A 13558-nucleotide genomic window follows, 5' to 3' on the forward strand; every position below is an offset into this window, starting at 1 on the left:
AAGCAGGGAGGAGAGGGAGAATCAGGCTCCCCGAGCAGGGAGCCCCATGTGGAGCTCGATCCCAGGACCCTGAGATCATGACCTGAGCCGAAGGCAGATGCTTAACCGACTGAGCCACCCAGGCGACCCTCGCTCATATAGTTTCTTAACTTGAGCATGGCTGCTGTGCTTTAGTCACTCCTCAATGTTGCTTGAATATCGATAAACACAAAGAGACGGGGTGACACCCCTTCACACCCAGCCAGTTCAGGTGCTGTTGGTGCAGAGCCTCAGCAGCTGCTGGGCACATGTCTTCAGGTGTGAGGAGATGGGGAAAAGGTTAGAAATCACTGGGCCATATGATCTTCAAGGCCTCTTCCAGTTCCAAAATACCACTGCCTTTTCACATCAGCAGCTACCTGCGAACCCAGCCACTCTCAAAGGAATCAAGGGAGTTCTATCAAATTAAGGAGTAAGAGCTCACATTCATTCAGCACCGGCTGTGTGCTGAGCACTTTGCTCAGTGACTAAATAAGTATTTGAGTTTCTTTTATGTGCCAAGCACTGTTCTGGACACCGGGAATTCCGTGTATAGAATGAAGTCCTCTCCTCAAGGATCTTGGACTTGGTGGAGAAGACATAATAAGGGGGGGAAAAGAATAAGATTCAGTTAAGCATGATGAAGCAAATAAAATAGGATAGTGTCAGAGTGACTTGAGTGGCTACGTGAGGTGGGCTTGGGAAATCTCTCTCTGAGGAGGGAAGAGTGTCAAGAAGACAGCCATGGGAAGCCAGAGGGGAAGAGCAGTCTGGGCAGCAGGAGCAATCAATGGTAAGGCCCCATGAGTTTAGTGTGTCTGGGGACAAGGGCCGAGGAACATGAAGACCAAGTAGGCAAGGGCTAGATTGTGTCAGGCGTCATGGCTGTAGGAAGGAGCGTGGATTTAGTTCTGAGTGTGAATGGGAAGCCATTGGAAGGTTGGCAGCAGGAGAATGACAGATGAGGTTGATGCTGTAGAACACATTATTCTGGCTGCTGGGTAGGGACTGTGAAAGGGGGCAGAAACACCAGTTAGGACCTACTGTAGGGGACCAGGTGTGAGGACATGGCCTGGACGAGAGATGCAGTAATGGAGGTGATGAGAAGTGGTTGGATTCAGAATATGGTTTGGAGGCAGAGCGGACGGAACGGCCTACTGGTAGATTGAGATCTAAGAGAAAGAAAAGATTGAAGAAGGACTCAGCCTACCAGTAGTATGTGGGGGTGAATGAGCTCACCTGGGGGGCGCTGTGGGGAGGTGAGAAGGGTACCGACCAGGAGCGTGGGAGCCCCAAGCAGGAAGAGATTTGTTAAACAGGAGGAAGTGCAAGCAAAGGAGATGAGTGGTCAGTGAGGTTGGAGTGAAATCAGAGGAGTGTGGGTTCTTGAAACCTGGAGTGTTTGAGGAAAGAATTCATTGGTTGAACCGGGATGAATCTGTTGGCAGATTGAGTAAGAAAAGTAGGTCATTGGTGACCACTTCTCCATGGAGCAACAAGGATGAGAGCATCCAACTGGAGTAAGCTGAATTAATAAGAAAGAAGAGGATGCAAAACAGTTTTGAGAATGTTCGGTTATCTATTGCTACCTGAAAAACACCCAACCCCTAGTAGCTTCAGTGACACTTACTTCGCGCATGAATTACAGCTTGGTCACGGCTCTGTGGGGACAATGCCCCATTTGGTATCAGCTGCAGTGGCTGGAAGACAGGGGCTGGAGTCATCTGCAGAGTCACTCACCCGACACTCCTGGTGGTTGAGGCAGGCTGCCAGCCGGAACCCCCGCAGGTGCTCTGGGCTTCCCACAATACGGGGCTGAGCTCCAAGGGTGAGTCCCGAGGGAGAGCCAGGCAGAAGGCTTATCGCCTTTGATGGAAGTCACCCAGTGTCCCTTTTGCCTCTTCTCTCCAATGAGTAGCCACAAAGTCCCATCCAGGTTGAAGAGAAGGAGAAATAGACTCTTCCCTTGATGGGAGGAATGAGTGAGACCAGATCTGTTGCTGTGCAATTTTTGGAAAATAGCATCTTCCACAAGGGGTTTTGTTAGAAGAGGAGCTAAAATTAAGACAGTAGCTGGAGGGCCAAGGGGATGCAGTAGGCACAGTGCCTGGGGCCCCCAGGATTTTTAATTTCTTTTAAATGTTTCATTTCTTTCAAAATCAGAAGAAAGAATGAGAAAGAAGTATAGTCTGGACTGGATTGTGTTCATCTTTATACCAATGAGTGATAAAATATTTTCAACATTTATTTAATATTTATTTACCCAATATTTATCTTATGACCCATGAAGGCAAAAGCGTATGGACCCATTGCAAGTCCCATAATGGGACCCTGAATGTGGAGTCAAAGAAGGATTTTTGTTTGGTTTTGTTTTAATAAAGGTGATATTACGGCAGTTCGCAGACAGGAATGATCCATTAGAGAAGGATAAGCTGAGGATGCAGCAGAGAAAGAGAATAATTTTGGGAGTGAAGTGCTTGGGTAGCCGGAGAGATGAGACCTAGCAGAGGAGCCGACAGGTGGAGAAGGGAAGGATCACCACCTCCAGGGACCCAGGAAGAGGGCGAGAGCATGGGCACAGATGCAGAGAAGTCTCGTGGGAAGTTGTGCTCATGTGATGATGCATCTACTCCTCTCTGCAGTGAAGTTTGTGACAAGGTCATCAGAGGGACATGGGAGTGAGTGGAAGGTCTGAGGGCAGGCAGCTTGTGCAGAAGTCACCTCAGGAGGGGGAGAGTGACATCAGCAGGGACGAGCGTGTACTAGTGCCTCGTGGGCGCAGGTGAGGTGTTAGCCAACGGTTAGTGGCTTTAGCCGGGGTCAGGTTCTGCCAACTGAGTAGTTAGAGGGAGAGAGGGTCACGAAGGTCAAGGTCATGGCAAGGAAATGGCAAGAGTGTTGGGCTGTGGATAAGGATAAAGAGGAAAGCCAGGGTATGAACGAGGTGATGGGTGTTACAAAACGAGATCAGCAGGTTGCAGCAGGTCAGGCTGGTGCCTTATTGGGTGAAGGTGTTAGAGAGTGAGCTGGAAGTGAATGTCTCAGAGGGGTTCAGAAATGTGTGATTGCAAGGCCTACAGTAGTGGGGCCCGAACTTCAGTGTGCTTCGGAAGCATGCGGAGGGCTTGTTCAAACACGGATCACTGCGCCCATCCGCAGGGTTCTGGATTCAGTAGGAGAGGTGGGGCCTGAGAATCAGCATTTCTAATGAGCTCCCAGATGCTGCAGCTGCTGGTCCAAGGGACCACAGCAAATGGGAGGCCAAGGCGGGGTGGAAGAAAAGCTCTTTGGAACGAAGGAGATCAGGGACCTGTGAGGCCGGAGTGGGGGAGGGATCCGCTCTCCATCTGGACGTGGGAGTCACCAAGCTGGTGCCTTGAGACAAAGTGGTGAAGTCGCCAGTGAGTGATGGCAAGTGGGTTGAGTCGGACGTGGCTTCAAAGGGACTAGTGTTTTTGAGGCAGAAAAGAGAAAAAGTGGAGGCAACAAGTAGGAGCGGGGAAGCGAGCCCTACTCTCCTGACCCCAAGGGATGTGGGAGAAAAATCCATGAGCGCTTGCAAGGATGACAGGAAGTGGGGTTCCAACCTCAGGAAGGGCAAGAACTTAGAAGAACGTCAAGAGATTAGGGACATATGGAGGTGGGGCGTTATGTGAGAGAGGGGGTCAGGCCTGGAGGTGTACAGAACGATTCAGGAACGGACAGCCAGTGGGAGACAGGCAGTGTTACCCCTGAGATTAGAAGACTCACTGGAACAGCTGCTCCTAGAATCTAGAAAAGTGCATCAGATCTTCTGGTTTCTTGAAGGTATCATTTTAATATTACATTAAAATAAGCACAAATATATAATTGATTCAAAAACAAATTTGCAGGTCATTTAATATAAAAGCAAGAGGCTTAGAGGTATTTTAAGCCATGCTCCCAGATCCTTCTCATGTACTCACTCACACTTGGGAGAGAAAGTAGGAGAAGCCCTGTCCCTAGGTCTTGCGTGAAGGGTGTTGGAAGGAAGCATTTGTCCTTTAAATTGGAAAATGGAAAATTTCCAAGACTCAAGGATGTGACTTGCTGAGACTGAGCTTGGGGACCTTCGCGTCACCGATTCTGCTGCTTCTCACTGGGCCGTGGGGAGGAGTGAGCCCCAGCTCGCCAGTGGGTTCTATTTCGTGGGCTAGGAGTTGGTCTTGCGCCCCTCTCTGGACTTCAGAGTCTCCTGTGTCTCCAAGTCGGGCCTCTCTGGAGCAGTGCGGTGCCCAACTAAAGGAACGGGGAGCGTGTGTGAGATGGTGGGGTGTCAGTGTCCTGCCTTTCTCCCCCTTCCCAATCTGCCGGGGAGGCTGAGTTGCGTGGTTGGTGAGACTGAAGGGAGGGGTGAGGCTGGGGGAGCTCAGCTGCCTGGAGGTCAGACCTCCCAGAGGAATCTTCTAATGATCTTAGGGTGCTGAGCTGGGCTGGTGCCACCCCCCCCCCCCCGCCACCTGCTCCTACACGGCCCATCGTGTTCAGTCGCCAGGAGATGATGAAGAGGCTGGCTGAGCGGAAGAGAGGCAGGAAGAGGGCCCTCGCCTAAGGCACGGATCCGCAGGAGCCCCCGAGGCGGCACACACCCTGGCTCCCTGACATCCCCCCCAGGCCAGGATGGGGCAGCAGTTCAGCTGGGAGGAGGCGGAGGCGGCCGGCGAAATGGACTTGGCCGAGCTCCAGGAGTGGTACAAGAAGTTCGTAGTGGAGTGCCCCAGCGGCTCTCTCTTCCTGCACGAGTTTAAGCGCTTCTTCAAGGTCACAGGCAACGAGGAGGCCACCCAGTATGTAGAGGGCATGTTCCAGGCCTTCGACAAGAATGGGGTAAGTAGGCACCGAAGGGAGGACGGCGGCCAGCCCGCCTGGCTCACATCCGTTGAGCCAAGGGAGCATCCCTGGTGGGAGGGAGCTCCCCATCCCCAGTCCTCCTGCTTTCTTCTCTCCATTCCCTGCTCCCCTTTTCTGTCTCTCTCTTTCGCCCACACTCTTCTCTCTTCCCATCATCCTGTCCCTTCCCATCTTTCCTTCCCTCCTCTCTGTCTCACCTTCTCTCCCTCCGTCTCTCTGCTCTTCCTGACTCTGCCTCTCCTCCTGCTGAGAGCTGAAGGTAGGCTGGGCAGAAGGGCACACAGGTCAGTCCACAGTCTGTGTATTTTGGGCCAAGGCTCTACAACCTAAAGGCTTGGTTTTTCACACCCACCAGAGCCCCTGTCACTCTAAAGATAAGGAGCTAAAGAGCTGCCCCAAAGGGCTGAGCTCCCCCTCGTTGGGGTCCTTGGAGTTGAGACCAGTCTTCCCACCCACATGCTGGAGGGGCCTCCTGTGCTGATGGGGCAACTGGACAGACGATGCAAACGCCCCTTACAAGTCTCCTAGTCATGGAAGATTCCATGAAATCATTCAACCACAGGATTTCTTTAAGCCCTCCAATGGTACCTGCAGCTGAGAAGATGCTATATTTTGTTAAGTGCGAACCTGGAGGTTGAATTTAGAAATGGAAACCCCTTCATTCTTTAAGGTCATCCATCCAGTGCCTCCATGATCCTTCAGATCATTAGATTTGCCTCAAGTACTATTTCCGCCCCCCAAATTGAGGGGAGGGTGTTGGGCCTAGATAACTGATCTGGAGAAAGCCTCCATACCCCACTTCTCCATGCGTGGAGAGCTTCACTCTCTAGGCTGAATCACTGGGAATGCCCTTCAGGGCTGACCTTGGCCTGAGTACCAGTCAGTGCACATCTCCTCAGCACCTGTCAGGGGGGATGGGAGGGTGGGGTCAGCGCCCTCAGGGCAGCAGAAACCTCCCTGGAGATGAACCGTATGAACTCCCTCAAAGGGCACAGACTGAGCTTCAGACTTCTCCAAGCTCCTTCTCCAAGCCCACCGCAGCCCACTTCATTACCCAAATGAAATGACGAAACAACCAGGACAAGAGGAAGTGAACTGATTGGCCAAGATCATATACTGAAGGGTCCTGACTCCCAGTCAAGTGTGCCTGCTGAGAAGGCAGTTTGTTTCTGGTTTTGTTGTTTTATTTGGTTTTTGAGAAAGAGAAAATGATTTTTAACAAAACATGTCATACGTCACACAAGGCTTACTATCATAAATATGTCAGTCTTCCCCATATTCGTCTAAAAATTCAGTATGATAACAACTCAAGATCCCAAAGGGATTGTCAAGCTACTGGGCATAATATAGCTGAAGCCCTTATACCTCCCTCATCTCTTCTTACAAATTAGCATGTGATAGGCATCGACTGCTTTCTTCCTTTCTTCATAACTTTTTAAAAAGATTTTATTGATTTATCTTAGAGACAGAGAGAGAGCACAAGCAGGGGGAGGGGCAGGCAGAGGGAGAAGCAGACTCACAGCGGAGCTGGCAGCCCGACTTGGGGCTCCCTCCCAGGACCCTGAGATCATGACCTGAGCCGAAGGCAGACACTTAACTGACTGAGCCACGCAGGTGCCCCTATAACTTTTATTTTGATAGGATTTCAAACCTATACCAAGTTGAAAGAATAAGTGACTCCCATGTACACTTTATCCAGCTATTTACATTTTCCCTCATTTGCTCTGTGTGTGTGTGTGTGTGTGTGTCCCTCTCTTTTGGAGAAAGTTGGAGACGTCATGCCCTTTTACCACCATGTATTTCAGTGTGTTTTTCCTAAGAACAAGGAGGTTCTCTTAAATAACCTAATACAAAGATCAAAGTCAGGAAATTCAGGGGCACCTGGGTGGTGCAGTCAGTTAAGCACCCAACTCTTGGTTTCTGCTCAGGTTGTGATCTCAGGGTTATGAGATCGAGCCCTGTTTCAGGCTCCATGCTGGGAGCTGCTTCAGTTTCTCTCTCCCTCTCCCTCTGCTCATGCTCTCTCTCTCAAATAAATAAATAAACCTTTTTTTAAAAAATCAGGAAATTCAACACTGACCCAATTCCATTACCTAATCCATATTCAAGTTTTGTCAAATTGACATGTAATGTGTTCTTTATAGCTTGCTTGCTTGCTTTCCTTTCTTTCTTTTTTTGGTCTGATCACACATTGCATTTACTTGTCCTGTCTTTTTAGCCTTTAATTCGGAATCTTTAATCTCAGCTTTTCTTTGTCTTATTTGACCCTGACATTTTTGAAAATTGCAGGCCAATTAATTTTGTAGAACGTCTCACAGTTTGGGTTTGTTCAGTGTAGCTTTGTGATTAGTTTTCAGGTTTTCCGTTTCTGGCACAGATGCCCCAGAGGTGATGTCATGTCCTTCTCAGGGCCTCCTGTCGGGGGCACATCATGTTGGTCTGTCCCATTGCTGAGTGGTTAACTTCCATCACTTGGTTCCATGGTGTTTGCCGGTTTCCTCCACTTACTGTAAAGTCACCGTTTTTCCTTTGTAATTAACAAGCATCTTATGGGGAGATACTTTGAGACTAAGTAAATATCCTCTTGCTCCTCAGATTTTCATTTGCTAGGTTTGACATCCATTGATAATTTTCTAATTCTACCATCCCTTCTTTGTTTATTAATTGGAATTCTACTACGAAGGAAGAGCTTTCCTAGAGGTGTGTTAAGTTCCTCTTTTGGGGACTGAGCCCCTCCTCCTTTCCTTTGCCCACTTAGTTTCTCTCTCCAAACCCACGCCCATCTCCACTCCCCACGTCGGCACAATCCTTACATTAGTGAATCTCATTTCTGGGCAATTGGTCTGAACTTTCTGAGGCAAATAAGATCAAGAGGTCATAGATCTAGCTCACACGTCAATTCTGGGGGGATAGGAATGGGGGTTTGGAGGAGGCGAGGAGGTCGGAGTGCCCGTCTCTGCCACTCCTCTCCCTTCTAACACTCTGCTCTCCAGCGGTTGCCCTGTGATGCACTGGGATGGAAGAAAAGGGAGGGTGAAATCAAATGTTGTCTGGGATCCTTATGTAACCTGAGGTAGGGTCAGGGCTGGTGCAGAAACGCAGCCAATTCAGAGAGAAATGGGGCAGATAATCCAACAGAGCGGATCCCACGCCTGTCACTTCCACTCCTGCTCTTGAGTCGACAGAAGCATTTCCATCATCTTCCCGTTGCCCCCGTGGGTAATTGAAGCTGATGAGGGCCGGGCACAGAGGATGAGATTAGTCCCAGCTGGGAGCTTCCAGGACTCGTCCTGGGGTTGAACAACCTTACAGGTGAGGTCACTCCTCAGGAAGGGCTACTCTACAGTGTGCCTCTTGGGAGGCAAGGGCTCATTGTGGTGACCGTATCATGCTGAGGGAGGATGTTGTGAGAACAGAAGGTTCTAGACAAAGAATGTGGGAGAATCTATAGGTCTGGAGAGTAAGGATTTGTCAGTGGTTTTGTTTTTTTGTTTTTCTCTCTGTGGTGCTAGATACGAGGCTCATTTTTCAGACAGTGATAGACCTTGAGAGGAGAAGGAAAGTTCTCCAACTTGAACTAGAGAAGACATGTAGCTTGAAAGGCTCTGCCACTTCCTGGGTGGGTTTTCCTTGGGCAACTTATTTAACCTCTGAGCCTCAGCTTCCTCATCCATAAAGTGGGTATAACAAACCCGAGGGAGATGGCATATGTGACATAGATGGTTCCTACCAACCATTTAGCATACATTTTTCTACTCTTGTTAAAAAAGAAACATAAGATTGATTTTTAGTAAGCTTAATAAACAATTACTAATGAAAATAGCCTTTTAAAGAACAACCAACCAATCATCACATTGTACACCTTAAACTCACACAATGTTCTTTAAAAGGCTAGTCTGCAATTATACCTCAGTAAAGCTCGGGGAGGGTGGTTGGAAACAAGCCAGATAAACTTCAGTGAGTGAGGAGAACAGGGAGGGGCTATTCGTGCAGTGGAGGACCACTCAGCAATAGCAAGGAAGGAAGTGTTGATACACTCAGCAGCTTGGATGGGTCTCCAGGGCATCGTGCTGAGTGAAACCAGCCTATCTTAAAGCGACACACTGTGTGATCCCATGTGTATACCATTCTCCAAGTGGATATACTATAGTCCTGGAGAACAGATCAGTGGCTGCCGAGGGTTATGGTCAGAAGAGGGATGTGACTATTAACACAAGAGAATGTCCTTGCATTGAGATTTACTCCCATCTACACATGTAACAAAATTTCTCAGAACGGTAGACTTACACAGTGCATTAAAGACTAGGGAAAAAAGAGAGAAAAAAAACAACCATTGCAAAGAACCTACCCTAAAAAAATTACCAGAGATATAAGAAAACATATCTATACATAAAGATATTCCCTGTGTAACATAAAATATTAAAACCATGTTCAGCAAGAAGGACTGCAGAGTACCCCCTCAAAAAAATAAAATGATTTCAAATAATTTTAAAGACATGGGGCATTCTAAGATAAAAATCCAGGAGATAAAACCATAGCTACAGTCTGACCTCAATTAGATGAATTCACGGTGGGGGGTGTGGAGGACCAGAAGTAATCACATAAAAGGTGTTGAATAAGACACTTTGGGTGTTGAGGTGGGCTTGTTTTGTTTCCTTCTTGGTTTGTCCATAGGCTTTTTGCTATTTGCTTCATTGTCTGTCCTGTTCCGTGGCTCACACCTTGCTCACCAGCCCTTGATCTGGGGGTGGGACTCCCGAGCAGCATGACCCAGGGGGCCAGAGATGCTCTGGGCCTGCAATGTCATTTCCGGCTACAAAGCCCCATGCATGACAGCCACTCTGGGGAGAGTGATGACTCGGGTTCTGGCTTTGGAGAGCTGAGGTCCCCGCCCTCAGAAGCAGGAGCTCCTAGAAGTGGGAGCAGAGGAGCAGAAGTGGGAGCAGTTCTAGGAGCTCCTTGTGAGGCTCAGCCTGACCAGCCCACTGCAGACACCACCAGCAGCCTCTCACCTCCAACTCAACTGGTGTGGAAGGACAAGAAGCAAGGGCTCCCTCTGCCTCTCATGTACTGCTTTTGGATCATTGCCGTCACATTCTGGTTACTTGGTCAGAGTCACCACAGAGGCGGACTGCGCCTCCCTCCTCCCCCTGGGCGGTTAGCCCCTGAGTTCGGTCTCCCCAGCCCCTTCCTGGGTGGGGGTGGAGGAGGCCTGTCCTTCGGGGAAGGTGATGCCCACCTGAGCCTAGATGTGAGCCGTGAGCCGGGCTGGAGCCACGGCCTGTCTGCCTTCCCTCGGGCTCAGAGTGAATGAGAGGGCAAAGGACATTTTTAGTGTGAGTGCGGCTTTCCAATCTTCCAGAACTGCCTTAGTGCCAAATTCAAATGAAGTCAATCACGGATTCATGGATTCATACATATTTATGAGACCTGACACACAGCAGCAGCGCTGTGCGAAGCACAAAGGAGAGACAAAGGCAGTGGAAGCCCCTCGTTTCTCGGGGAGCATATGATACAGGTAGAGAATGAGACATAGGCACGGAACGGCTAAGCGAGGCCCCCAGAGTAAGACCCAAACTGCGCGGAACAGAGTATAGGGGCCCTGAATGCTAGGAGAGGGAGCGAGAGAGACCACTGTAAGCTGAAGTGGTTGGAGAAGGAAGGCTTCCTGGAGGAGGCGATCCTTGAGCTGGGCCTGGAAGGGCAGGTAGGATGGGGTGATCCCAGACTGGGTAAGGATGCTGGGCTGAAGCCCAGCCGTGAGAGAAGCTGTAGAGGCCACGAGGATGGCCGGAGGGGAAGCCCCGGGGCGTGCAGGGATGGATGGGCCAGAATCCGCTCACCTCTGCGCCCCGGGGAAGGCGGGGCGGGCCTCACAGCTCGCGTCCCCACCGCAGGACAACACCATCGACTTCCTGGAGTATGTGGCAGCTCTGAACCTCGTGCTGAGGGGCACCCTGGAGCACAAGCTCAAGTGGACCTTCAAGATCTACGACAAGGACCGCAACGGCTGCATCGACCGCGGGGAGCTGTTGGACATCGTGGGGGTGAGCGGCTGCCGGGGGCCCCTTGCGGCTGGGGGCGGCATTGGAATCATTCAGAGGGTGCTTTCCGACCCCAGTCAGAATTAGGCTAGAAAGTGATCACAAAAAGATACCTAAAAAATCCCCATCAGTTTGGAAATAAGGCAACACACTCCTAAATATTCCAGACATCATAGAAATTATACCACACACATAGGCGCACCAAGTATTTTGAACTGGATATTAATGCACGCGGAACATAACAAAACGGGGGAACGTAGCCAACGCTGGGCTGGCAGAGGCTTTTTAGCCCTAAAATGTATATGCTAGAAAATGAGAGACTGAAGACCAACGATCTTACAAGTCATCTCAAGAAATTAGAAAAAAACAGGGGCGCCTGGGGGCTGAGTCGTTAGGCGGTTAAGCGCCTGCCTTCCGCTCAGGTCATGATCGCGGGGTCCTGGGATCCAGCCCCGAGTCTGGCTCCCTGCTCAGTGGGGAGTCTGCTTCTCCCCCCTCCCCGCCCCTCCCCCTGCTTGTGCTCTCTCTCTCTCTGACAAATGAATAAATAAAATCTAAAAAAAAAAAGAAAAAAAAGAAGAGTAAATTAAACCCAGAGAGTAGAAGAAGGGAAATACTAAAGAGCAGAAATTAATGAAGTAGAAAACAAGCGCACAGAGAAGAAAAGTCAACAAAACCGAAAGCTGGTTCTTTGCAGGACTAACCACGCTGATAGACGATTAGCAAGAATGAGCAAGGAGGAAAACGTCCCTAGTATAGCTCGGACTGACACCTGCCCCGCATCAGCCTGTTCCTCCCCAGAACTGTACTTCCAAGTGGGGGTTGTCCACCAGGTCACAGATAAAGAAGTCGCCTCGGGGCAGTTCTGTGGTCTGCCCAAGTTGATCCATCCCAGGAGGTGCCAGGGCTGTAGCCCCAGGGCTCCCAGCCCCTGTCAGTGGGGCCCACCGTGTCCCAGGCCCCGCGCTAGGCCATCAGGCCCTGGGATTGACAAGAGAGGCCTCTGTCCGCAGAGCGCCTCGTCGAGAAACTAGGGAAAACCCTCACAGTTCTCTGCCTCTTCCCCACTGCCCTTCACCAACAGTGCCTCACAGGGAGGGGACACGGGGCAAAGGAGAAACCTGTTTTTTCCTCCAGTCCAAATCCCAGTGTCTCCCATCATCCAACGTTACACATACGCCCATAAGTACACTTCATGCTCTCCTCTCTGGATCTCCATCTCTCCCTGCGTAAAGTGGAGTTGAGACCACCACAGAGCCGGGTACCTCCCTCACTGAAGGCTTTGGGGCTCACTCTGAAGCTCACAGGGGAAAAGCCACTAGCTAGCATCAGGGTGGGGTGGCCTGTGAGGCCTGACATGCAGTTGGACCCTGAGAGAACAGCCTTAGGACGGGTCACTTTTTATTAGGGTCTGGGTCCTGTGGTCCTAAGACGCACCCTGGCAGTGCTGGGGATGCAGGGCTGAGGGCCTGGGGTCCTGGCAGCGGGAGGAGGGAGGGAGCGCGCAAGCTCTCCCTGAGGGCCCTCGCTCGGGGTTTTATCCCATAGGCGATCTACAAGCTGAAGAAAGCCTGCAGGATGGAGATGGAGTCTGAGCAGCACGGACAGCTGCTCACACCCGAGGAGGTGGTGGACAGGATCTTCCTTCTGGTGGATGAGAATGGAGATGGTAATGGGGGCCAGCGATGGGGGGTGGCCCACTCCACAGCAGCCCCAGGCCCTCCATCTCCCAGCCACTGTTCCCCTCAGCTGGGTGCTGGGGGCGGAGAGGAGGACATAACCTAACCAGGGTGTCGCTGGCACGTGATGTTGGCCAGAGCGAATTAAGCTCCCACTGGAGCTGCCGAGGGCAAGCGCAGTGAAAGAGTAGGAGCGTTAGAGTCAGGCAGACCGTTTCACCGCTCTGCCTGGACTCAGTTTCCTCATCTGGAAAAAGGGATAATAGTAATTCCGAGGAATCAGTGGGGTGAGGTATTGGAGAGACGGGCATAGGGTAGGCCCCCATTCAGGCTACTGAGGCCTTCTGCCCTGTAGCTTGGCGCAGCAGCCCCAAGGCTGCGGAGGGAGGGAGCTGGCTGGGAACACACCCAGAAGAGCCCTCAGGAACATTTTGAAGGTACCATGGGCCAAAGTAAACTTAAATCCATTTACAAGTCCCTTTAAGAAACTCTGGAAGCCTCCAGGAGACTCCTGGAGAACGGGGAGAATTGACCAGCCCCCAGGCTTGGGCCCCGGGACTGCAGATTCCTTTGTGTAAGAAGTGTAGGCTTGTCTAAGAGGATGTCCCCTGGGAGAGGAGGCCTCTCCTCTTGCCCCCAGCCCCATGTCTTCATGCTCCCGCGCGACCATCGCTCCTACCCCTTGCTCAGGCCAGCTGTCTCTGAATGAGCTCATCGAAGGGGCCCGCCGTGACAAGTGGGTGATGAAGATGCTGCAGATGGACGGGAATCCCGGCAGCTGGATCTCTCAGCAGAGGCGGAAAAGTGCCATGTTCTGAGGGGTCTGGGGTCCTGGGAGCCCAGTTCGAGTCCACAGGCCCCTCCAAGACTCCAGGCTCTCCAGGTTTCCAGAATAGTGAGAGGGTCCCTGGCTCAGCCTGCTTGTGCCCACTCTTCTCTGGCACCCCC

The 13558-nt window shown here is 51.0% G+C and overlaps 1 protein-coding gene across 1 annotated transcript; it reads left to right on the forward strand.

The window, feature by feature from the left end:
- Window positions 1–4656: 4656 nt before the first annotated feature.
- On the forward strand, window positions 4657–13428 carry GUCA1B (guanylate cyclase activator 1B). The gene is made up of 4 exons (XM_021692091.1): window positions 4657–4863; window positions 10785–10934; window positions 12480–12600; window positions 13301–13428. The coding sequence occupies exons 1-4, from the start codon at window positions 4657–4659 to the stop codon at window positions 13426–13428; spliced, it is 606 nt and encodes a 201-aa protein (XP_021547766.1).
- The last annotated feature ends 130 nt before the right edge of the window (window positions 13429–13558 follow it).

This window comes from Neomonachus schauinslandi, chromosome 8 (assembly GCF_002201575.2).
Source record: "Neomonachus schauinslandi chromosome 8, ASM220157v2, whole genome shotgun sequence".
In the NCBI taxonomy this organism is placed as follows: domain Eukaryota; kingdom Metazoa; phylum Chordata; class Mammalia; order Carnivora; family Phocidae; genus Neomonachus; species Neomonachus schauinslandi.

Excerpts from the sequence above, each read along its gene's own strand:
- GUCA1B (XM_021692091.1), top strand. The coding sequence starts at position 4,657 with ATGGGGCAGCAGTTCAGCTGGGAGGAGGCGGAGGCGGCCGGCGAAATG. Across the intron at positions 4,864-10,784 it reads AGGCCTTCGACAAGAATGGG|GACAACACCATCGACTTCCT; the intron begins GTAAGTAGGCAC and ends TCCCCACCGCAG. Across the intron at positions 12,601-13,300 it reads GGTGGATGAGAATGGAGATG|GCCAGCTGTCTCTGAATGAG; the intron begins GTAATGGGGGCC and ends CCCCTTGCTCAG.